Consider the following 25,750-nt stretch of genomic DNA (forward strand, 5'->3'; position numbering starts at 1 on the left):
TAAGCAGGCAAGTATAGAGAATTAACTGTCATAACTTTAGATCAGACGTGGATTCGGGGTGCAAATGAAAGTTCACATTCAAGAAAATATAGCAGAAAACGGGACGATATAGGAGAAAGGAGAATACAGCAGAAAGCAGGAGTATAAAGGAGAAAACTGGGGAATATTAATATTTAAAGTGTTAATTTTCTTTTCCCTTGTTCGTTTATTGTATCTATAAATCCAACAAAAAAATGACCTTTAGAAATATGAAGTCGTTCTTTGTGAAAATTCGGAAACCTTATATTGTCAAAGTGTCTTCATTGAACATTTCAAACAAAAAGACTATCACGGAATGACAATTCAAGAAGTCATACATTTCACACATCTACAAAGTGTTCTAAAATAAGACACTGACATGTTTTCAACCTAAGAAAGTCTTTCAGATAATCTTTGTTCAACAACAGACCATGGAATATCTTTCTTTGAGTTTGAATTTTGAATTATTGATATGTAGAAAAACGTACACTATCATAAAACTACAAAGAGCATATTATACCGAACAAACAGCCTACCTCATAATGCATACCATTTGAAATTATAATTTAAAGTACTACAATGGCCTGAAACTTGACGTCATATACTGTCAATTTGATTGGCGCCATACAGAGGGCTGCTGATTGGATGGCATCATTCGCCAAGCAATTCTACCTCGCTCTTCGTTCTACTCAGAAATGAGGCCATCTGGCTAAAGAAAATTGCCCCAATCTTAAGATATTTGAAATGTTATCAATATTGAGGTTTTCAATATTTTGTTTTACTGTCCTTTGTCACAGATTTAGTTTCATCTTGTCGGACGAAGATCCAAAATGAGACAACGTTTCAGTTTGTCGGGGCTTCGGAGTATCACATGGAAACTCGTCTCTTTCTGATTATTCAGTTGATGGGTGTGGTTTTTTACGGCGTTTGGGAGATACAAAGGGTTTGTTATTACTGCACTGTTTGCAATGACAAGTAAAAGTGCAGGCCGTGTTGTTCTTGAAACGATAAAACTTTCCGACCTTTGCAAAGAACAACTTCATGTTTCTAAAGTTTATTTGTACTGTTTCATCTATAGACACAATACACCAAAAAAATGGGATAGAAAAAAATATTTGCTATATTCTCCTGCATTATCTTTTATTCTTTTTGTTTCTCCTGCTTTCTCCTATATTCTCCTGCTTTCTTCTATATTCTCCTGCATTCTCCTATATTCTGCTGGTTTCTCCAGCTTTCTCCTATATTCTCCTACATGCTCCTTTATTCTCCTGCTTTCTCCTATATTCTCCTGCATTTTCTTATCTTCTACTGCACTGGTTGTCCAGCTTTATCCGATGTTCTTCTGCATTCCCCTATATTCTTATGGATTCTCCTATATTCTCCTGCTTTCTCCTATAGGGCGTATTTACGTGACGTCATCACCCTTGCCCTCCGTGGGCGGCTATTTTGTGGTCCATCCCTGCAGCGAAGTTTCTCGGTGTCCGACGGTCTCTAAATTTCCAAGGAATACGAAGTCGTCTATTCGCTGTTTTATTATGCTCACATCCTTTTCGCTTCAAAGATTCAATTTCACTTACTGGAAATGACCCATTATCGACGAGCGAGTAAAAGTTTTCCGAAGCCTACAAACACGGCCGCTAAAAAGTGCCGGCAAAATCCATTGATTTTGTCTTGAGTTGGTTCTAGAAACGACTGTTTACAGAGCACGCATAAAATCAGTTCACAGTAAACAAGTGTTCTTACGCCTGCAGCCACGTAGCACAGTGTCTGTGTCTTGATCAAACAGTCGTGAGAAATTCAGTTTTCAGGGATTACGTTATGATAGGGAAAGTTCGACGTCAAAATACCCTCAATTTATGAACGTATCTCAAGAAACGACTACACGGTACCGCGAGTGTATTACACAACGGGCCCGTAATGTGCTTTTCGACCAAATACAAAGGTTTCCATATACACACGTTGATTCTCAAACTTTAACTATATTCTCCTACATTATTCAATATTCGCCTGCATTGTCCTATATCCTCCTATTTTCTCCTGCTTTCTCCTATAGTCTCTTGCATTCTCCTATATTCTCATGCTTTCTCCTGCCCTCTCCCGCTTTCCCCTATAATATCCTGCATTCTCAGGTATTCTGCATTATTCTATATTCTCCTGGTCTCTCCTGTATTCTCCTGCTTTCTCCTGCATTCTCCTGCATTCTCCTGCATTCTCCTGTATTCTCCTGCTTTCTCATATAATCTTCTGGTTTCTCCTATATTATCCTCCTTTCTCCTATATTTTCCTGCAGGCTAAACAGACGTTGGGAGTGATCAAACGTAATTTGTAGGCATGCCCATCAAAGGTTAAATCACTTGTAAGACCTAGTAAGACCTCACCTAGAATACGCTGCAACAGTATGAGATTCATTTACTACGAAATACAAAGATAAATTGGAGACGGTATAAAACCATGCAGAACCAAGCAGGACCAATAAGAATTTGCAGTGCTAATGTCACCAAATTGAAGACAGATCTGCGGTGGATGTCATTCGAAGAGAGAAGGAAAATGTCCAGACTACGGATGATGTACAAAATGACAAATAAACTGCCGTTAAATATCATTTAACCTAGGATTAATGTGTACCTATTCTCCTTGAACCATCTTAGTGTGGAACTCGTTGCCACCAAGTACTGTAAAAGCATCCTCATTCGAAAGTGCCGGCTATAAAGATCAGATACAGATTCGGTGGAGGTTTTTCACGCAAGGTAGCCAGTTTTTTCCGTTTCATTTCCGTGCAATATGGACCAGATTTATTTTTACGTGTGTATGGTGTTGATATGATGCTTTGTCTGCCACATTTAATACACGAAAGCTAGAGATAAAATTTGCCAATTTCTTTTAAAACAGCCAAAAGTCTTATCTTCGTAGTATGTGTTACCAAATGTGCATTGGTACACCGAAAAATGCACAACGCTCTTAAAACACTCATCTAATCTAAACTCATTATAAAATATCACATAATGTAAACTGAGCCTGAATAGCCACAGAGGGATATTCTTTTTGATACAGTTTGTCAGGTTCGGTTATTCCCCTTTTACTTAGAAACACTCTCTTTTTCGATCTAACGGTTGGACTTTGTTTTTAGGTTTTTAATTGCTACAACTCTAGTGACAAAAGAAAGCTAGTGTTTTGCCTTAGTCTCTTGAGACTTGAGTCTAGTTCTCCTCAGATATCCCCTTTTTATATCCGCATATACCAAGGAATCGTGTATCTAATAATGCACTGAGCGTTCTGTGTCTTTGTCTGAGAGAAAAACAGACGATTCACTACAGCGTGTAATACTTAAATATTTTATACCACAAATGGTCATCTCAGGAACATATTTTGTTGGGATATATTCAAACACGAGGGGGCCTTTGAGGCCCGCACCAACTTTCGTGTCGTATAACTCCTGAACCGCCTGTGCTAGAGCCGCCTAACTTAATGGCTTCTGCTAAAATCGTCTTGGCAACAATGTCATAATACTTACTAGTAGGTAAGTTCATGATTTTTGGTGTTGCCATGGCAATGCGTTTCTGAAATGCATATGTTCAGGTTTCCTTGCTAATCATTGTCATCTCTGTCGGTAATGCTCGAAATGACAAAGGTTAATTATCTTCGCCGAGTACTTGTACTCGGAGACGATTATGTTTTCGGTTGACAAATCTGTTGGGTGGGTCTGAAAGTATGTCAGAAGCATAACTCAAGAAAGCTTAAATGGATCTTTAGGATTTTTAGTAGGTGGGTAGTGGTTGTGCAAAGGAAGGTCAAGTTCGAAAATGGTTTACCTTGCGTTTTTCAACAGTACTGCAGCGGACTTTGAATTTGTTTGTGTTTGTATGTTGGCAAAGAAAGTGACGGAAACGTTGATGGATCTTCATGATTTTTTGCAGGTGTGTAGATGTTGTGAAAACGGAGGTCAAGTTCAAAAATGGTTCCCCTGGTATTTTCCGTCGGTACTGCAGCGGACTTTGTGTGGATGTGTATTTGTATGTCGCCAGCATAACTCGAGAAGCTGTTGATGGATCTGTATGGTATCTTGTGGATGAGTATGGTTTACAGAAAGAAAGGGCAAGTTCGATAATGGGCCTTCTAGCGGGTACCTAAGGTACTGCAGCGGAGCTTCAAAATTTAGGGGCATATGTTCTGAAAGTGCTATGGTCATGATTTTTGTGTGGTAGATAGTTCGTGCCACAGAAAGTAAGTTCTGTTAATTTGGGCCCCCTAGCGGTTTGTTAAGAACTGCAGTGGGTGTTTTTGTTTTGACATTCGGACATGAATAACTTGAGAAGGGGTCGACAGATCGTCGTGATGTTTGGTATGTAGAGAGCTCAGATGGTGCTTTACATAATCAATGACTAAATATGCAAATCAGGAGCTAATTTGCATAATTAGTAAGGAAAGTTTGTTAACGGTGCACACCCCAGTTCTTCCGCGACCGGGGTCCACAGAAGTGCGCGACAAAAAAGTGACGGAAGGGTTTCGAGGGGCTGGGTTTGAGTTTAGATTTCTCATAATGTGCTTCGAACTGACATTAGATACTAGCATGGCTGAAAAGCGTATGAATTGGTGTGTTTTGGGTGAAAATTGCGTTTCAGTCTGAGCCTTACTTCCGGATATCCATCCGCGTTGATGGTGAAATGTCCCTTGGCCGGAGATTGACCTTTGTTGCGTTCTGTGGGTCATGCTGACATGCCTCGCGCCGACGATGATTTAAGAAATCTAAGTACGAGAATTTTCTTTATAATTGGCTCGACTGTACGCTAGGTTTTTCTCTTTCTGACAACATCAGTCGTTTCTACCTAGAAAATTTTTTCTACGAGTTTTATCCTACGCAAAAGTGCCAAAATTTGACCATCGTTTTTGACGTGAAAATTATGTTTTTGTCTCCTGATTTACCAAAATTAGAGAGGTTGAAGAAACAGAACTCAGCTGGTCCTATAGCGGAAGGGATAGGCTTTCATCCCATACACAGTTGATTTACTTCGGAATACTTCCCTGGAAGAGACAGTACCTAGACTCGAGGGTGCGCAGCCTCCAATTGAAACCCCAAATAAACTGGGGTGTGCTCCCTTAACCCACTGCATTTCATAATGGGACATGGGACCGTGTCAGGTCATGTAAACAGATGGCCTTGCATAAACGCACATGTAGGTCAAATAAATAAACAATTCTCCAAGCAGAGGTGTGGGTCCTGCTGGTTTTTAACGCAATTAGTTTAGGATATTTGTTCAACACGGTTGGCGACATAACGAAAAGGGGAAGAAAAAGAAAGCCTGACAAAAACACCTAAAAACACGTAAAAAAAACAGCCATACCCACTCCTCTGATTGGAGAATACACTGCACCAAAACTGCACCACTGCTAGGTGCAGAAAACTCACATATACATGTACCATGTCTTTCAAAATGTGTATGATATGGAATAAAGATTTATTCTATTTATATATATTAACTGTATCATTTCATCACCACTTTCAACTTACAACACTGCTATATCGAACCTTTGTGGCCCATATAATATCAACATACTCATATTTTTTCATGACCAGTTATAACATATATCAGCACACTCTACACATATACTACTCCTGTACCACCAAATTATTTTCAACCCTATCTAGACTGGACTTATTCGCCCCATCATAAAATCCAAATGGTATGGTGCATGATCAAATTTGCAGGGGTGATAAGCACGTAAATATTAATCACTCTCCATATATAATAAGCATTGATTATTTGGCGAAGATAATGTGTTCGTGGAACTCTAGTTTCAATATATGTCATGATGGAGACCCTAATGTAGGTCAATTTTTGGTGGTACGGGTCGTCAGCTATAATGCGAACATAATTATACATTTAAGTGTTCTTGTGTCCACCTAAGGTAAAGACAAACTGGTACTTACAACTAAGGATGTCTTAGATGTATAGTTGGGATTCTGTGCAATAATTGACTAAACTTATGTCACAGCAAAGAGTTTGTCTATAATTACCTGCTTAACGTATTCATTAGATGTGAAGAAACGTTGTTTATCCGAGGTGGCCTTCATTCATGGACAGGGTCAGCTCTTTTGTGCCATTAGAAACTGCGACCTGGGATGATTTATTAGCGTCTGGCTCCAAGCGTGTGATTAAAGCGACCTCGCCGTAGGCGGAACCCTCTCTTTTCTGGCAAGAACAAAAGCCGTATGTCCTTCGTCGGCGTCATGGCGCCAGGTGTGTAATTAAAGAAATCTTATCAGACAAAGGACGACCTATTCTGCCGTGAGAAACAGCCACCTGTGCTGACTTGTTGGCGTGATTTAAGAGATCTTATCAGATGATGGACGTTCTTTTGTGCCACGGAGAACTGATTGGTAGATGTGCCCTCGATAACATGTTGCGCGTTTGTACTTAGCAAAACATAGGTACTTCCGAATAGTATTTTGCTTATCTCTTTCTGTAGTTTACAGCTCATGCCACACGCGTACTGTATGTGATCGGTGCTATCGCGAAATGCCAATGCACACACCTTTCCTCAAGGATATATAATCATAATTACAGTATTATTCACACAGCTGGTGTGACCCCATTTTAAACCTTTGGACACTTTGTCTTAAAATGTCATGTCTGTTTGAAACCTAACGATGTCATCTTATAGAGGAATACGTTTTATTTCCATTTCTTGACTAGGTTTTTGAACATAAAGCAATGTGACTATGTCAGCCATTTTGTGAGCAGATAACTTAGGTATTCTTAATGCTTGAATAACGTGGCATACTTTTAGGACGGTCGGTTGCATAAACGCTAAAGGGCACCAACTGTCACTTTACAGTAGTTTTTCTGCACATCGTCACGTAACAAAGTGTTGCGCTTGTTTCACAGTTTGGAATACCCTTTTCCGAGGTGGGTTGTTCTCCTACAATTTGATTAGAGTAAAACGCAAAGTCACAAATATAGTCTGTACCGAGATACGTAGGTATCTTTAAAGTCTCTAATAATGTGAGCGTATTAAGGCACGCGCTAAATGTACCTGGATTTTCTCAGTGTTCTGATTGTTTCGATTTACAATGACGAACTAAATCTGGGGACACTTGTACTCTGTTTTGTTGATTTTTAGATGGTGAGTTACGTTTTAAATATCCATAACGGTACCGCTTCGTTCATTTTTTTTAATCAGTTCGTCAGCCTGATGTTGTCATCGATTCCACGAAGATAGGCGGCTCGTACATCATAAGCATAATACACAAAAGAGAGTCACATGACAATCTTGCCTCGAATTTACATTTTGTCATCCGCTTAAACATTACCTCAGATTCAATATTATTATTATCATCATCATCACAATATCATTATATTACAGTATACAACAATAAGTACTATTTTTATAGGATAAGCTATAAGGGGTTTAAGAGAACTCTGTTTACTGCAGTCTTGAAAGTGTTCACATTTGGAATAACGGGAAAACCGAGGCTGGCAGTGCGTTCCATAGTCTACTGGAGTCAAATGGAGCTGAGTCTTAGATCTAGGGATGTTCACAAGGTATGGGTGGCCACTTGTGGCTGATCGGGTCACTCGCAGACCAGTTGCTAGTGTCGGCATGGTTCCTGTGAGTTCCTCGGAGGGTGGCAGGAAGAAGTGCCGGTAGAAGGTACTAAGGCTGGTTACTTTTCTCCCATGGTCCAGGGGGAATATTCCTACTCTTTGTGGGTCCCATATTTGGAGTTGTCGCGCAGCTTTCCTCTGGAGTCTGTCTAGTAGGTTGAGAGCTGTTGTGCCAGCTCCGCTCCATATTGCGGAAGCGTATTCCATGAGGGGACGGATATATGCCTTGTACACTGTGATCCTAGCCTGAAGAGGAAGAAGGTCCCTAGTACGCCCAAGGATGTATTACCTCTTAGCCGCCTTCTTGGCAAGGTTTTTGATGAATCGAGTCCAAGTTAAGGTTTTGGTAATAGTGACACTAAGAAGGGTAATGCTCTGTGTAGGCTTCAACTCTTCATTCATGAAGAGGAGGGTGGGTCTGTTCGCGTTTCCTGCTAAAAATCATCTCCTCAGTTTTACCTGCATTGAATATTATGCGCCAGTCAGAGGCCCACTTGTCTATGATGTCCAGGTCGCGTTGAAGGCTCACAGCACAAATGTTCCTCGGGCCACCAGCTATCACATGGGCAGCTCTCCAGTCGGAGGGAACTGTTTGAGAGTCAAGAGAGATCTGGAATATCTTGGCTAGTGCTGGGGCAGGTTCAGGACCGCATTTCATGAGTACTATTGCCGATATTCAATCTGGACCATTCGCCTTGGATGTAATTTCGATGTTTCCGAAGAACTGTTGTGGGCCAAAACTTCAAAGAGGAAAGTATGTTGCTTGTTTTGGGTAACACGTTTGGGGTAGTCTTGCCATTGTCAATAAGATGAGCATTTGCAGCAAAAGTCTTATTCAGTAACTCAGCCTTATCCCTCGGCTCACTGAAAGTTTGACCTTCGCTGACTAATGGAGCTATAGAGGACGTTTTGCTGCTATCAGTTACTGTTTTGACAAGCTTCCACCTCTGCTTATTGTCTGCCCGGTTGAGATCCTGCTTTAAATTCTGTGCAAACTGGATCCAAGCAAAATGTAAAACACGTTGACATTCTGCCTTTGATTTGGTATACAAAACCCATGAGTTATTTGTTCGGTCGTTCTGCCACCTTTTTAAAGCATTTTGCTTTCTTTGGACTGCGGATTTACAATCTTCATTGAACCAGGGTTTATCAGAATATCGGTGTTTGGTTGACTTGGGAGGTATGGGCATATCCATGGCATTCTTGATCTTGTCTCTCACACAACACCATGCTGCATCAGCACGTTGGCCCTTTAAGAAAGTGGACCAGCTAACATCAGCCAGGTATGAGCGCATTCCATTCCAATCAGCTTTGTCATAGTACCAAGTCTTACGTTGGCCAGGTTTACTCTGTGTTGGAAGTTTGTTGTTCGCTACAGAAGTTACAACACAGTGGTCGGAGGATCCAAGCGGTGCACTAACAGTCATGACATGGTTGTCTGGAGAATTGTTGAGAAAAAGGTCCAGTTTGGAGCAGTTTCCGTCATTGCCAAGCCTCGTCGGCTCATCAAGGAGTTGGTGGAACTTGTTCAGGATGGCAAATTCATATGCACATTCTCCATGTACATCGGTCTTATTACTGCCTAACCAGTCTACATGATGGGCATTCAAATCCCCAAGAACAATAAGTTCAGCTCTCGGGTGACTCACTCACTCACTCAAGGCCGCGAGCTCCCGAGGGGAGCATAGCGCCTCTGCATATGGTCCTCCAGGTTGATCTGTCTCTGGCGACATCCCAAGCGGTGTCCAGGGTGAGGCCGGCAGTCAGAAGGTCCTCCTTCAATTGGTCACCCCAGGTCCGCCGTGGTCGCCCTCTGGGACGGGTCCATGTGTTGGGGGTCGGCTCTCTCAGCAGGTCGGCTGGCTCCAGGGGAGGGTCCGCCCGTGCAATGTGGGCAAAGAGGCGGAACAGGGCTGACCGTATCATGCTCGTCAGGGGCGGCTGCTTGGTGATGTCACGTAGGGTTGTGTTAGAGACCAAGTCATACCACCTAATCCCTAGCAGTCTACGTTGGCACCTAGTGTCGAAGGCATCCAGTCTGAGTTCCTGGATGGCTGTTAGAGTCCAGGCCTTAGAACCATACATGAGAATTGAAAGTACGGGACTGTTATAAAGTCCAAGTTTGGTTTGAAGGGAGATCTTCCTGTTACTCCATATGTTGTTCAAGCTAGCCATCGCGGCCGCGGCACGACCGATTCTGAGATGCGTGTCAGAATCACTCCTGCAGTCAGATGTGATTATGCCACCAAGGTAACAGAACCTGTCTACAACTTCAACCTGGTTGGTGTTGATCACAGGTCCTGGTTTGGGGTTTCCTAGTCGCAGAGGGACTGTACCTTGGTCTTCTCCCAACTGACCATCAGGCCGAGCGGTTGAATTTCCGTGTCCATGGCCTGCAGAGCAAGGTGAAGAACTTCCATGACTTCGGCCAGGATTGCAACATCATCCGCGTAGTCCAGGTCTGTGATGGTAACGTCACCAAAGCTGGCGTCGCAATCACACTGGTGCACTATCTTCCCCATGACGTGGTCAATCGCTGTGTTGAACACGGTGGGGCCCAGTACACAGCCCTGGCGGACACCGCTGTTGATGTTGAAACTGTCAGACAGCAGCCCGTTTACTTTGACACAGGAGGAAGTGTTGGAATAGAGTAGTGTGAGAGTGTTAAGCAGCTTGGCCGGAACACCCAGGATCTTGAGTATCATCCAGAGGGCTGGTCTGTCCACGGAGTCAATTGCCTGTTTCAGGTCCACGTAGGCAGCGTAAAATGGTTTCCTGAACTCCCGTCTCTTCCTGGTGTAAAGCCGCTCTGCTCCTTTCTCTGCTTGCGGATGAGAAGTGGACGCAGTATTGCAAGGATGACATTGGCAAACACCTTCCCTGGAACACTCAGCAGGGTGATCCCTCTGGAGTTGCTGCACACATCTTTAGGGCCCTTCTTCCAGAATGGGAGGATGACTCCAAGCAGCCAATCTTCTGGGACAACCTCGTTGACAGTAAACAGCTGTTTCAGTTGGCCTGCGACTGTTGGACCACCATGTAGGAACAGCTCTGGGGTGATGTCATCAGCCCCAGCGGCCCGGCAAGGTTTAAGATTCCCTATTTGCCTAATCAGTTCCTCCAGGGAAGGGGGACCGGTGGTGACAGAGTCGTCCTCCGTGGCCGTGGCAGCCAGTGCTTCCAACTGAGAAGAGGCGGTTGAGCAGGCTCTGAAAGTGCTCCCTTCACTGCGCCAGCTGTTGTTCTGGTGTGTCGGGGATGGTTCTGTCCATGGCTTTCACAGAAGCAGTGGGTGGTGTTGATTTCCCTGTGAGGGTCCATAAGGTCCTGTAGAGGGATCTTTGATCACCCCTACGGGCAGCAGTCTCTGCTTCCTCCGCCAGGTTGTCAAGCCACTTCGGCTTATCCTTGCGAAGTAGCTTGTTGCGTTAACCCTATCCAGACTGGGCTTTTTTGGTATATCTGGGACTGGGGGGAGGGGCTGATTCGCCCCCCCCCCTCATAATTTCCAAACGTTATGATGTATCATCACCAAATTTGCAGGGAGTGATATTCACGTCAAGTTTTATAATTTCTGTATTTTTGGTGACGTTATGACGTAATATGACGTAATCATGACGTCATCGATGTGATTTTATTGGATAAATAGGGAATTCCCGTAATATCTAAAGAAATTAAACAAAACGGTTTGTATTATTCATTTTAAGGTACGGAAAGGCATACAAAGTCAATGGTAAGTACGTTGACGTCAAAATGACGTCATTAAATGACGTCACGTGTTGTAAGCGATCCCTTGGGATCCGCCATCTTGGATCGGCCATTTTGAAATTTTTAAAAATCCTTTTTTCCCACTTATGACCCCAAAAGACACTGAAAATAGACTAAAAACGTTAATCTAAATGTTTCTAATAAAGAAAATGTCAGGTATTGACGATTTTAAGGGCGAAAAAGCCTGCTGATACCTGAAATAGTGATATAGTCCGCCATCTTGGATTTTGGCTGATTACGTCATCAAATTAGCATAAATTATGAATATTAAATCAGGAAAGTTGCATCTAATTACATGTTATGTTATACATCTAGGAAAACTAGTGTTGTTGTGCAAGAAAACCCGAGAAATATCATTGTTTTCAAAAAATTAATGATTTTTGCATAAAATGCCAGTCAGAAACCCGTTGTCATGGCAACATGAAAAAATGATAAACTTAAACCATTATTATAGAATTGTTGCCAACAAAATTTTAGGAAAAGTCACCTAGTTTGGTTGTCCTAGCATACATCGTTCGGCAGAAATACGATGTCAAAGTAGGCGCGGGCACTTTTAGCCCCCCCCCCCCCCCCCCCCCCCGTCTGGATAGGGTTAAGCCGTCTCCATTCCGTGAGGTTTCCTTCCAGCCTTCATCCCTGCCCGGGTAAAAATAGCATATTATTGTGTTAAGCAGCTGAACACCGTAATTGGTCGGTTTAGTTTCACCATTTTTGAAACTTGTAAAAAGACAGATTGTAAACCGTCATTGTGGAACAGTTCAGACATTTTTTTAGCTATCGATAAAATATGCATTTTGAACCGAACGTTTGTAAGGGAGTCTTTGTCTGAAAATATATTTATTGAAAAAAAAGGCCAACGTAATATCTAGAAGTGGAAATTGAAATTTCTAAACATTTTAATTACTTAAGTAGTGGTCAGGATAAACGCGTGGCTATCAAAATTATTCGATGGAGCACTTTCATAGAACCCCTTTTAAAATATTTTTCATTTTTAATGCTCTACTGATGTCCTACAACTACACACTTGTTTAAAGGAAATTAATCAAAAAGAAAAGAAATTCTAACGTAATAACTTTGTCCAAATCGTCAAAGTTCTCCTTCGTCAATGTCATGAAAATATAAAAATGCAAAAAATAGGAAAAGTTATTATCTTGTTATCATGATTGAAAAATCTTGTATTTTTTCGAGTGACATGTTTTTGAGGGTTCCTTCTGCTACGGAATTCCTCTATAGAGCTTCTCCGTTTGCTATTTTCTATGAAGCTTTGGAAAAGCAACAACAAAAATCCCATCATATACCAACATATTTTAACAAAATTTCTAAAAGACATCAACCCTATTCCGACCGGGCTTTTTTGATCATGGTGGGACCGGGGTGTGAGGTGTGTGCTTTTGAGGCTCTCTATTCCGACCCCTGTAACTCCTAAACTACTTATCGTATGGCCAATACATTTTCAGAGGGTAGTTTATAAGCAACATGTGTGTATTTTGACAATTTTAGTGTCATAGTGACGTAATATGACGTAATAATGACGTCAATCACGTGACTTGGCTGGAACCGTATATATTGGATGAATGTTGACTAATAGTATGTTAATGTCTGCTGAGACCTTTTTTGTCAATATCAACTGCCATGACGTCAAAAAATAACGTTATATATCTTTTAGCTATCCGCCTCTTGGTTCCCGCCATTTTCAATTTTCCAAAAATACAATTTTTCAGCAAATAACCCCAAAACACAATGCAACATAATGGAAATAGACTAAAACATATTTTCTGAATGTTTTTTTTTATAAATAGAAATACCAGTAAGTAACGATTGATTTTTAAGGGAACATTGACTGTTAATACCAAAGCTAAGGATTTTAACCTTTGATGTCACAAGGTGCATAGAACTGAAAACAAGAAGAGATCTGAGGCCTTAAGTTGTTGACATATAACTTATGTTTCCAGTTCATTTAAAATGTTCGTCATATATGGGATGGGGCTGACATGATTTATTTTTGGTTATTTGGCAATTTTCATACAAAAATGTATATGTTGGGCTCCTATGAAACCGACTGACCTGAAATTAGATATGGTGATGCCTATGATATATGCCCATATGACTTTATAATCCGCTTTCATAACACAGCTAGATTAGGAGTATTTGTTATAATGTAGCCAGACGGGCACATACAGGATGGGGCCGGTATTGGGTTGGAGGGCAACAGGCAGCTCTTAAAAAACTATTTACACCCCGGCATGTGCCCCCAACCTATAAATCATTGTAAAAGGCTTCGACTATACTCGTTTGACAGGTTTCACGCATCATTGATATTCAGGAATGTTTGTAGGTAGATAGTGTTTGGGTGGATGAAAAATACGAAAGCCTGTAGCGACACATCTATCTGGGACACATCTCGGAGGCATGTGGAAGACAGTGCGTGGAAACGTCTCGGAGGCAGCGAGCGGAGACGTGAATCCCACTTTCTCTGCAATGTGCGAAATAACGAATTTGCGGGGTGGAAACCGTGTTTCACGTGCCTGTAAATTCGAGTTTTCCGTTACTCTCCAGGTCGTGCCGACCTGCCCAGCTCTTTTGCACGGGACCCGCGCCGTCCCGGTATTTACCGCGAATGCACCACTTAGGCTGCGCAGGAAGTGTCGGCGCCCTGTTAATTCTCGTGCAGCTAGAGGGAAATTCATATACACGCCCTGCCCAGTGAACACTTTACTCCCGGTAGCTGCATAATTTAGCGACAATTATCACCTAATTATCAGTTAATTACCCGTGCAGCTAGAGGGAAATTCATATACACGCCTTGTCCAGTGAATACTTTGCTGGCGGTAGCTGCATAATTTAGCGACAATTATCACCGAATTATCAGTTAATTACCTGTGCAGCTAGGGGAAAATTCATACACATGTCCTGTCCAGTTTATTACTACCCCCCCCCCCCCAAGATATTACCGGTCCATCGCGCCCCCTACGCACCACCCCATCCCACCCCAAAATTACCCGGGGCCTCACTTTAACATTATAGACCTACAGGAAAATACATTATTTTCATCATACTGTCACACCTCAACCATGAAGACATATCATGGAAGACTTATTTTAGAATACACTAGAATCTTTATTCGTGTTTTCTTAAAACAGGTTGGCAGACCTTTCATCAGAAATAAACAGCAATTACATGGAAGCAAAGGTACATTACCTGTTACTTACATCATACCAATACATACTGCCATACAATAAGAACAGAAACTAAACAACTGAAAAGACCATAGTACTTAACTACATGAAAGGGAACAATGCTATTGAATTCGAAAAATGAACAAAACTTTCCCTAACATAAAACAGAAACTAAATAACTAAACGATAGGAAACAATAAAACTGCCCGAACAAAGCACAGACCATATTTACATACCCGTGGTCTTTGTAAAATCATTCCTGAATGATAGACAGCGAACATCTTTAAACGCTGACATAAATGCAAACAGTAAAAACCCCTATATGAATACAAAAAGAAGAAAAAAAACATATAAAAAATCAATGAAAATGAACAGTCTTGAGGTCAGCATATAACTCGCTATTGATTAACACTATACAGCGAATTGAAACAATACCCCTACAATCATTACAGTTCAGTCAGAGTATAGCTAGTGTCATCAAAGGCCCCTTCTTCCAAACTAGCTCCATTGAAGCCCTTAAGGGCACCGAAGTCAGTATCATCTTGGAATACTAAACACTGTCTTCCTGGAGCTGGCTGTCTGTGGTGCGGGGTGGACGTGTTAGTACTGATATTGGAAAGGCTGATGCGGTTTGTCGGCCGCGGAATGTTGTCGGGTGTGAAGTGCAGTGGGGCTCGGTTGTAATCGTAGGTTGTTGGGGGGGGGGGGGTTCTCTCGCTGAAAGCACCGTCCTTTCTAACACGAGTTGTGTGTGATGCCCGGTATTTTTTCCCAGCCTTGCCTGCAGAACGCCGCAGAGGGCGGTGAGCTCCGCACTTCTGAAGGCCGTAGGCTTCACCAGCCACACTTGTATCCCGTCCTCTTCCCTGTCCTCCTCGTCCGACATGAAGTCCACTGTTACCCCAGTCCACAGGGCCTTCTCTTTCTCCGTCTCTATCACTGCCTCCCGTGTTTCCAGCAGCTATAGAAGAACATAATTGAAAAACGAAGTTAGTAAAATAATACGTGCTAGACATCCGCAAGAGCAACTACTAGTACTAGATTTTGCCAAATGTGGTAAACTTTGACAAGTAGCATTGTTTGCGCTAGAACCTCAAAAGCAACTCAACACCTACTTGTTTGTGTCTCTACAATTATCGACTATGGACACACTTGATAACCGGTGTAGTAATTTGCACTTGATAACGCTTTACTTTTTACTTTCCTTTTTTTTAGTAGAAATTTGAAAATTTTGACTTGATTATATATCCCTGTTATTTAGTACTGAAAAGTATAGTAGCATTAAAACCGGGATAAACGAAGTAGTCTGGATAGTGGTATTGTGGTGGTTTTATAACTTCTTACTTTGAGCATTTCAAAACCGCGCAAAAACGTGCCATATCGTCATAGGATGATCCCTTTAGTTTCGCGAGCCTACAAAAGCCCAGTGACGATTTTGAGCAAATTCTTACAATACAACGATGTCATATTTTCGTACAAAAGGGATATTTACATTGTTTATTTTGTCAAAGGCTTGTTTGTTATTTGCGATGACACGATCCATTGACTTACCCTTTTTCTCCGTGAGCGTTGGCGTTTGTCGTTGTCCTGCTTTGCTGTTTTTTCAGCGTTCTCGGGTAGACTTCCCACGAAAGTTCTCCGTACCGTTTCATAGTACGCTACACACGCAGCTAGAAGCAATTGATACAAAACATACATAAGCCCAACTGTATCAATTTACTAGATAACCATAGTCATATCTTAGGATACGACGTCGGAAGATCCTTTGGAAACCTTTCCGCAGTTTTAAGTCGTAATACGTAAAACAAATGTTGAAGTGTATCCTAGGTTATACAGAAACTATAACGTTACATCATAAAATACAACATGCCTTGCATAACTGATATGGGCAAACCCGTTCTGCTATTTAAAGCAAAATTACTCACCTCGGATAATATCTGGAGGATGTTCGGTGTCGCTTTTTCGAACTTTGTTGACAAGGAACGTTGTAACTGTCTCATTGTGGGGTGAGTTGAGCCTGTATTTATGTAACAGTTTTATGGTTTTATTACAATTATAAGATGTTGATTTCCTGCTGTATATTTATGAGGGATTATCTATCTATTAGCCTTTTTCTTGCATGGTTACAAAGAACGTATGTTTTTCAACTTGAAGAGCAACTGTACTGTTCGTAAACATAAGTACTTACCCTTCGGTTCCCTTGTACTTCTTCTCATTTTCATCGGATTTGTGAATGCGTCTCACCATTTCCTGTAACAAAATGGTCCATACAGTGGTATGTTAATTAGGTTTATGTGTATTCTTGACTTCATTTGCATTAGCAACAGACATACTAGTTGCGTGTTGTTTTTTCTTTTGTTGGCCGAGTTGCTTTGGAAGGTGTGAAATCTCTAAATCTATCCATGAAACAATGCGTTGAAAAAAACAACGCTAGCATTTTATAACAGTTACTAACATTTCACTGCCAAATGTAAAGAATTTTACTAGATAGAAGTTATAACTTTGTTTTGAATATCCTGATCTTTTTCGGCGTGCGTGAAACACGTCAACTTCATTTCAAGACCAAGTTTGTAACTGTTTTGAATGAAAGGAAGCTTTTGTGACTCACCAAACGATGCCATAAACAGGCTAGCGAAATTATACCCATTCACAATACTTAGAAAATTGAAGGATCGGAGTTGTTCCAACTTCTTCGTTTACTATACATCGTATGAATTAAAAAATATTACCATGTGCTCAAGTTAGATTTGAAGGTATCTTACCGATAGACTTGTAGACTTCGCCTTTCTTCTCCGTTTAGCAGTTTGTGGCATAGCTAGTACGTCCCCTTCCCCTTCGTCAAGCCGCTGACGGAGGTACAGAACTTCTCCACTTAGTTCAGAAAGCTGTGTCTACGTTGTATTCCTCAGTAGTTGCAGTTCCTCGGACTGCTTTTTGCACACCTCGAGAAGTTCTTCCATCCCCCTGTTTAGTGTCATAACGGATCGGTAAATCAGTTCGTTTTTACTTCCGAACGCGGCGGTGAAACAAAGTTGAGGCTGCCCGATCCGCCGGTCCGCTGTGGTGCGATCCGCTGTGGTGTTCTATGTCCATTCCGCGGATTTTCCTTGTCCCTATTGCGGATTCCACTTTGGTAAAATCCACCGGACGAAATACCTCATGCCATTTTGGTTCGCAAATTTGAAGATTAAACCAATATAGGGTGTTGTAACGAAGGAAGCTAAGCCGTTATGACGACGTGCGGTTTAAACCAACCTCGCAAACAATGGCTTTCAACTCCCATTGGATAGTCCCATTTAGGGTATGATCTGATTGGTCGTCAGTCGCATTCACGTGATCATGTTGCAGACTACAAAATAAAAATAACCAAGCTGCATATACAGTCTACAATTGAAGTTTGCACCTGCAGGTGGAATGATGGAATGATGGATAGTGCTACAAGAGCTGCAAAGAGAAGAAAAAGACCTGGACAGTTCTGCGAACATTGTGATCAAACACTAGGCTATCGCGCGTTTTATATCCACAAAAGTAAATTCTTTGAGAACGGGGTGTGGGAAAAGGCTGACTTCTCAGAAGAAGTTTCGACTGCAATTTCTGACAATGGTATGTATCAAACTTTTTACGTATATCCTCCTGTAGGCATGTTGAGACAGTGCGTGGAGACGTCTCGGAGGCAGCGCGTGGAGGCATGAATCCCACTTTCTCTGGTTTCTAAATAATGTCAGTCTTTTTTGAAAGGTTTCAGAATGTCTTTTTTACGGCGGCAAGGCTTGAGCAGTTAGGTTTACGAACTTTCCCATACTCCAGTTGAATTTTGCAACCTTCGCCTGATCCCCAGCGTGGTGAAAAAAGAGGCCGCTTGGGTCCCATCGTTCGAACCAGGAGTTCGAAATTGAATTACATCATATTTGGCGATTTTTATAAAGTCATTTTCTTGTAATGAATAAAGGAAAACCTTTATTGTACATTCGTGCCCCGAGGGGCTAGATACAGGTCGTTTAACATAAACCTAACTAACATGTAAGTGACATACACAGTGAAATAAATACAGTACATAGTTAAACATAACGTTACTTGGTAGACGAAAGAGATAAGCTAAGCTGATCCAGTAGAGTCAACTTCTTCTCGCTTCTTTGTACATGTGTAGATGTATGAGCAGATCATGTTTCTTGTACAATAGTTGTCTAGACGCAACAAAATATAAGTTTATCCGTTGCGTTTAAATATTCAAAGTATGGGAATTTCTCATTTATACGTTTGAAAATAAACCCTCCGTCTTTAGGTACTTGGTTGTTATCACGTCACTTATCATATTGTATTTTGTAGCCGATCCCATGCAGCTTCTCATGTATACCAAGAAAGGGGTTTTGTGAACAACCTCCTTAATATCACGGCAAGATTGTTGTATCAGTTAGCAAAACTAGTATTTGTCCCATTTCAGCACAGGCATGATGGGGCCGGTATTGGGTGTAAAGCTGTGGCTAGACTTTCCAATCCCCGGCTTGTGCCTCCAGCTAATGAATTACAGTAAAATGGCCTCGAGAATACCCGCTTTGACAGGGATCACGCATCATTAATATTTAGGAATGTTGTTAGGTAGATCGTGTTGGGGTTGATGGAAAGAGCATTCCAGTACTACGTTGGACCACTCGGTTCGGTTATGGTAAGGTTTTTCCTTCGTTGGACAGTTTTTTCCCACCCCATACTCCACTAAGTGAAGGTATCCATCGTTTGTGCAGTACTACCACCCTTTCCACCAACCCATTATTTTGATCGTAATGATTTTCCCCATTTCGCGATCATTCCCTGTCTATCTATACATTAAAAACTGTAGTTGATACGGTCTTTGCCTTACGGAATATTCAGAATGAGGACATGTGGAGACTAGGAGCTTTTACTTTAGTGATAGGAATGCTTATGTGACTCAGGGAAAGTCGATCATTTTTTTCTATTTTATTCAAAGATAACAGAGACAAAGACAAAGTGGCGCTGCACTCAAGTTATACAACTTATTTTGCCAACGCCACTTAACAAATATACAAACTTATAGATATATCTTTAGGTCTATATACATATATATACATACATATACACACATACATATACACATATATGTATATATATAACATTGGTAAACTACGACGCCAACTTATCTATGATATTCGTTAACAGGACACTGCACGAAATGGCCACGTATCCTGACGGATCCGACGTATCCGGAATCGGGCCTCATGGCGTTTCCGAGCGAATCCGGAAAAATCCCAGTTCAGTGCTCGGATACTGAGGTGCTCGCAGATCCGACCAATTCCGACGCCATATTCCTCTGGATACGTGATGGGCCTCGGATACCCGAAAATATTTGTGCGGATCCCTCGTTTTTTTTAATATTTGGAATGTTCGGATTGTTTGTATGTCTGTAGTTGTTTCGGATCCTGACGAATAAATACATACGGCACGGCATGATCTCATTTCCTGACGAATCCAGCAGATCCGGAATTACGCATTATAGCAGACACGGAACGTTTCCGATTGAATCCGATGCACCTCAGATCCGACAATTCCGGCGCCTTTACGTCTGGATCCTTCATACGTTTCGGGTACAGATACGGAACGTTTCCGAGCAAATTCAGACAAATACCAGGTACAGCTCAGATCCGGCAATTCCGACGCCGTATACGTCTGGATCCGTGATGCGCCTCGGATACCTGAGGATATTTGCGCGGATCCTTCGTTTTCAGATATTTGTCAATATGGCAGAGATAATCGGATTGTTTGTTTGTCGGTAGTTGCTTCGGATCCTAACCAACAAATACACACTGCACGGCATGATCTCAGATCCTGAAAAATCCAGCGGATCCGCAATCGTGCATCATAGCAGATACGGAACGTTTCCGATTGGATCCGATGCACCTCAGATCCAACAATTCCGACAAATCCTGACGTATCCGGAATACGGATTCGTGTCCAATCTCCCACAAGACACTGCGTGTCATGACGTCAGGCGCGAGAAACGGTTTTGTCGGTGAACAGCACGGAGACAAGAACGGCGTTTCATCACTCTCTGTGCTTAACATGGCATCGTCAGAGTCTACCATGGTCGACCAGTGATTTTTAGTGACTTGAGAGTCGAAGGGGATTCGGTGTAAACTCAAACGCGCGGCATTGCGAAGTAGTCTTCTTCATGCATGCAATATTCGTCTCCCCCCTCCCCCTTGTTAAGTTGGTAGGGAGTCGATTCATCATTTAGAGGGACTGCCCTTTGGTTAGTACAAATTGGAAAATTCCTGTTTCTAACTAGTTTGAACGTCAGTTATCCTCCTATTGTGGCTTGACATATCATCGCATTTGCATGACATTAAGAATTGTCCAGTCGACCTGCACTTCTACACCGTTAGGATCTAGGAAATTTATAGCTTTCAATTTGTTCGTTCTTGCCAATGGTCAACAGACATTTGTGTCTGGTTAACGTTTCAGATACAACATAGCAAGCGGTTGAGGGAAAGATAATTAAAGATATCCTGTAAAGGAAGAGAATGTCATAAGTATTTGTCCCACAAAGGTCCCACAGTTTGTGGATAGTGAGCTGGAACTTATGTGGAGGTAGAAGTGTGTTCCAGTGATTATTGCGTTCAGTTATAGCTGTACATGTTTGATTAATATCATATTCAAGTTATGAATGTAAGTTTTACGTATTCAATTAAACGATGCCAGATTCATTTTTTTACAAATGTGATTATGTGATATGTTTAATATTTGTAATTGTTTCCCTTTATATATATATCCTATACAGCATCGGCAGATACTTCCTTCACAAATGCAGCACATGTGTGGGGACCTTAGCTTGGCTTGGAACAAAGCAATCAGCTGTCAGATGCTCAGAGTACCTCAGGCTCCTTCGGTAAGGCTTAAGTCCATCATCGGTACACTTCAATGTTAGCTGAGACAGGCATGATGGATACCCATTGTCCCTTGTTTTTTGTTAGCTGCTGTGATGAAACGAAACCCACCACAGCAAGGAGGTTATATATCATATATAACCTCCTTGATCACAGTTATGTCAAAATCATGTGACATGTTACTTAAATACTAAGTATGTGAATTGATATTTATTCATCATTTGGTTTTATCATATAGGAACTGGTTCATCACAAGATGAACTCCAAGCTGAGTCCAACATGCTAGATACAGAAGAAATCAGCATTGCCTGTACCTTACCAAGAGTGCATGGAAGAAGTGAACTCAGATGTAGTCAGAGAATGGGGACAGGACGATTATACACATGCAGTTCCACGGCATATACTACTTACGTGTAAAATATGGCGTGTCATCATGGGAGTTTTTTCAGACAGTATAATGTTACTTTGAAGTTTCTATTTTTAACCTCTGTATTTGAAATTATTTGTATCTGATATCTTTTAGACGAAGAACTGGCCACAAATAAGGCTTTCATTACTTTAGTAGAATATGTAGAACATGTAGAATGTTTTGGTCCAAGTGCACTATACGGCAGTAAATATTGCCACCATGATGTGATGGTTGTTAATTGTAATACATTTTATAACAATTGTGCTTACACAACCCCAATTTACCAACATCAACCTGCATATACAGAGGTGCTTTGAGTATGTGGATGTCCCTCGGCCTGTCTTAAACGAAATGGATTATTTAGCCACATAGAACTTCCGTATTGTATTTGATAGTTTTTGAACTTAGAAATGCATACATGTTGAAATATGAAATAATGTTACATTCAGGCTTTCCCAAAACTTCCTGTCAATGCATAATAATGTCTTGGGTATCGTTAAATTAAGAATGCACGCGTATTTATGAATAATCAACCATTCTATCAAACTTTGTGTGTTTGATTTGTACGTATTCGTGGCAAATACAAACATATTCAGAGTCACAATATGTCAAAGATTGTAGAAAGTCTGTATGTCGGATCAGTCTGTATCCGTGGCAAATACATACTGTACGTATCTGTCAGGATCTTGGGCAATTTCGTGCAATGTACGGCCCCATATCCGTGGAAAATTCCTATTTTTGTATTCCTCCGGATCTGAGGTTCCGGATCACAGTCCGCTTGTATCCGTCAATATCCGCAATTTTCTTTTAAAAAATACAGAAAACTTCCTGTACGTATCCGTCAGGATCTCTGGCATTTCCGTACAGTGTACGGCTCCGTATCCGTCGAAAATACCTCATTTTCGGATTCCTCCGGAAATATTCCCGATCCCGGTGCGGAAATTTTCGGATCTGTTAGGTTGGATTCGTCAGTATCCGTCAGTATCCGCCAAAAATACAGAAAAATCCCTGTACGCATCCGTCAGGATCTGTGGCATTTTCGTACAGTGTACGGCTCCGTATTCGTCGAAAATACCTTACTTTCGGATTCTTCCGGAAATATTCCATATACCGGTGTGAAAATAGTCGGATACTTACACGAATCCGCCTGTATCCGTCAGTATCCGTCAGTATCCGACAAAAATACAGAAAAATAACGGTACGTATACGCCGGGAAACGAGGCCATTTCGTGCAGTGGGATATTCCCAAGAATGTCCCAGCTGATACAGTGTATTTAGTTGTTGAGCATACAAACATCTCAGCGATACCAGAGGGAGTCTTCAGCGAACTGCACAATCTTACAGGTAAATACACTAGTATTGCCAATGTTACTCCTCTTCTCTCTCTCTCTCTCTCTCTCTCTCTCTCTCTCTATATATATATATATATATATATACATATATACATATATACATATATATATATATATATATATATATATATATACATATACATATATACAACAAAAACCTAAAGTGTGCCTACGTCCCCCACCCACACCCAAGAAATTATCGATTCAATCCAGAAGTAAATACAGAAGTACATAAGAGAGAGAATTAGGTCTATAGAATTTTTTAATGACATGCCACAATTTCTTAGGTGCTGTGGAGGGATCCAAAAGGGCCTGAGCCAAACGGATTCACAGTCTTCCTTGGTCCTGGAGATTTTGTTAGTTAATTTGTTACGAATTTCACGATAGGACTGCCAATCAAAGGGGGAGTTTGAAAATTTTGCTCTTCTATGAGAATTATCACGCAAACGCATTAATTTTCTAATATTATAAGACATCCAAGGCTTGTCTTTAGGTTTTACAATCACAGTTATGTGAGGAATACAGCGATATTTTACATCGAGTTGAAAGAATGCAATGATTGGATTTCCCCACATTCTTGGTAGACGATGGACGTTGACAATGGAAATACTTCGAACGTTGGACATCTTCAGGTTTTCCTCCATGAATTCGTAAGCCTTCTCTAACACATCTTCGTCCCTCTCAGCCGGAATACCCCAGAATAAGAGGTTCTGCTTCTTGGAGTAGAGCTCAGACAACAACAACTTGCTCTCCAGGTCGTTGACACGCTGTTCCAGTTTGTCAATTTGAGAAGTAGTTTCCTTTTTAAGTACATCAATCTCTTCGTGGGCGAAGGAAACGCTCTGTTGCACTGAAACAACCTCCTGGCGCAGAGACTTCAAATATTCACTGAGGTGACAGATAAAGACATTTAGCTTATCAAAGCTTGCAGAGGTCTGGGATGCGAATTCAGCCAGGCTGGTAGAGATACTTGACAAAGACACCCTTGACGACGCCATATTGTCTTCCTCTAAGTCGTGCGTAAATGAATCTTCGGATGTCTGTCGTCGTTTCCGTTTGGATAGTTTTTTCGTCGGCATTGAGTGCTTGAACAACTAACGAATACAGATGTCACAAGATACGATAGAAAAAGGTAGGTATGGGTGAGAAGAAACCCGGCGATGACGAGAGCAGTATTTACGTGCTGGTCTGCTCCGTCGCCATCTTGTTCCATCTAAGTCGATCATTCTGCCCAGGTAAGTACAGTATTCATGATGAACAAAATAATGCCACATACCCAGGAGTTGAGGCAACAGTAAACTTAAATCAACCATTTCTACACTTACCTAGCCTGAATCGATTGTCTTATTTTTTGGGTTTATTGCGATACCGTTTTAGAATAGTCGTCTTAAAGGGTTAAACGCTAATACATACAAATACAGACATATATACAGAGCAAGATGAAAAGGACATTTATACATAATCATAATATATATATATATATAGATTGCTAGCTTAATTTACGAATAACTGGTGAATGACTGGTGGATAGAACTGTAGTTTTTTTTGGTTTCATGGCTGACAAGTATTCTTTAAAAAAAAGTTAAAAGTACTGAGGGCAAACCTTTCTCTTACCGTGGGCAACCCATATCTGCATCCATCTGTATAATAGGTGTGTCCATTGCACATTTGAACAACATTCTACAGGCTCTATTCTGCACCACTTGTAGCTTACGAATGTTCAAATCCGACATATCTTGATATTTGGTATGCGGGAAGGTCTTTCAGTTAAAAGTTAACTCATTTAAAAATGGGGCCAGAATAACGGGGTGCAGAATTACAGTCAGCGTTTTTTATTTTGCTTTGTACTGATACAGACAAATGGAGAAAAATCTCCATATGGGTCCATATGGGTCAAATTATGACTTTAAGTCAAGAAAGCGTCTGATAGGTCAAATGCAATCCAAGTAAATGGTTTTCTTGCCTTTTTTTGTTTATGCTGGCTGATGTTCTTTGTATATCGAAACGTGTATAGAACAACAAGTACAAGTAAAATAGGAACATTTGGCTGATAGAGTCAATACCATGTCACCGAGAGGGTTTTCAGATAATATTGATAATAAGTTTGAACAATTTTAGATAATAAGTTGGAACATGTAGGAACAAATGATGAATCTATGTTGCAACATTTTCGAAAGGAATACAAATCTATAACCCTTTTGGTCTTGCGGTGACAGATTTATCAGACGAGTAGGGGTCCCCTCTACGCAGTACATCGATGACAGGCATGCGGGGCAGTTGGTAACACCAGGTCAGGATGTAGTGGCAGATGATGCCACTTCTTTTAGGAGGGCGGAGCAGGCCATCTTTTTGTTGGCTACAATGTTAGTCAGGTTGGGGTATTTCTAAAATCTGGGAAAATCAGTTCTGGTCCCAACCCAAGTTCTGACGTTCCTCCGGATGATAGTAAATTCTTTGTTGATGGCCTTTGCTATCAAAGAGGTAAAAAGGGGAAGCTTTAAAGCTTTAAGATTGCAGATCCTTAAGG

General features: G+C 41.3%; 2 protein-coding genes and 1 long non-coding RNA gene across 3 annotated transcripts; 1 reads left to right on the forward strand and 2 right to left on the reverse strand.

Moving 5' to 3' along the window:
- Positions 1-9,275: 9,275 nt before the first annotated feature.
- LOC136435990 (uncharacterized) lies at positions 9,276-10,327 on the reverse strand. Its single transcript, XM_066429701.1, has 2 exons — positions 9,959-10,327; positions 9,276-9,692 (listed from the first exon to the last, which is right to left on the reverse strand). Exons 1-2 carry the CDS (start codon positions 10,325-10,327, stop codon positions 9,276-9,278), a joined length of 786 nt encoding a protein of 261 aa, XP_066285798.1.
- A 4,212-nt stretch (positions 10,328-14,539) lies between these two features.
- LOC136435811 (uncharacterized protein C14orf93-like) lies at positions 14,540-17,166 on the reverse strand. Its single transcript, XM_066429530.1, has 4 exons — positions 16,755-17,166; positions 16,492-16,583; positions 16,118-16,236; positions 14,540-15,527 (listed from the first exon to the last, which is right to left on the reverse strand). Exons 1-4 carry the CDS (start codon positions 16,811-16,813, stop codon positions 15,117-15,119), a joined length of 681 nt encoding a protein of 226 aa, XP_066285627.1. The 5' UTR covers positions 16,814-17,166; the 3' UTR covers positions 14,540-15,116.
- A 584-nt stretch (positions 17,167-17,750) lies between these two features.
- Positions 17,751-22,477, forward strand: LOC136435812 (uncharacterized). Its single transcript, XR_010755936.1, has 4 exons — positions 17,751-18,169; positions 19,739-20,828; positions 21,357-21,464; positions 21,701-22,477. It is a non-coding gene; the product is annotated as an uncharacterized lncRNA (long non-coding RNA).
- The last annotated feature ends 3,273 nt before the right edge of the window (positions 22,478-25,750 follow it).

Source organism: Branchiostoma lanceolatum, chromosome 5 (genome assembly GCF_035083965.1).
Source record: "Branchiostoma lanceolatum isolate klBraLanc5 chromosome 5, klBraLanc5.hap2, whole genome shotgun sequence".
Classification (NCBI taxonomy): Eukaryota; Metazoa; Chordata; class Leptocardii; order Amphioxiformes; family Branchiostomatidae; genus Branchiostoma; species Branchiostoma lanceolatum.

Bases quoted from the DNA above. Each gene is read 5' to 3' on its own strand.
- LOC136435990 (XM_066429701.1), bottom strand. From the start codon at position 10,327: ATGATACTCAAGATCCTGGGTGTTCCGGCCAAGCTGCTTAACACTCTC. The intron at 9,693-9,958 runs GTACAGTCCCTC...TATGGTTCTAAG, and splicing joins TCAGTTGGGAGAAGACCAAG to GCCTGGACTCTAACAGCCAT.
- LOC136435811 (XM_066429530.1), bottom strand. From the start codon at position 16,813: ATGGTGAGACGCATTCACAAATCCGATGAAAATGAGAAGAAGTACAAG. The intron at 16,584-16,754 runs GTAAGTACTTAT...ACATAAATACAG, and splicing joins AAGTACAAGGGAACCGAAGG to GCTCAACTCACCCCACAATG. The intron at 15,528-16,117 runs GTAAGTCAATGG...GTTCTTCTATAG, and splicing joins AACGCTCACGGAGAAAAAGG to CTGCTGGAAACACGGGAGGC.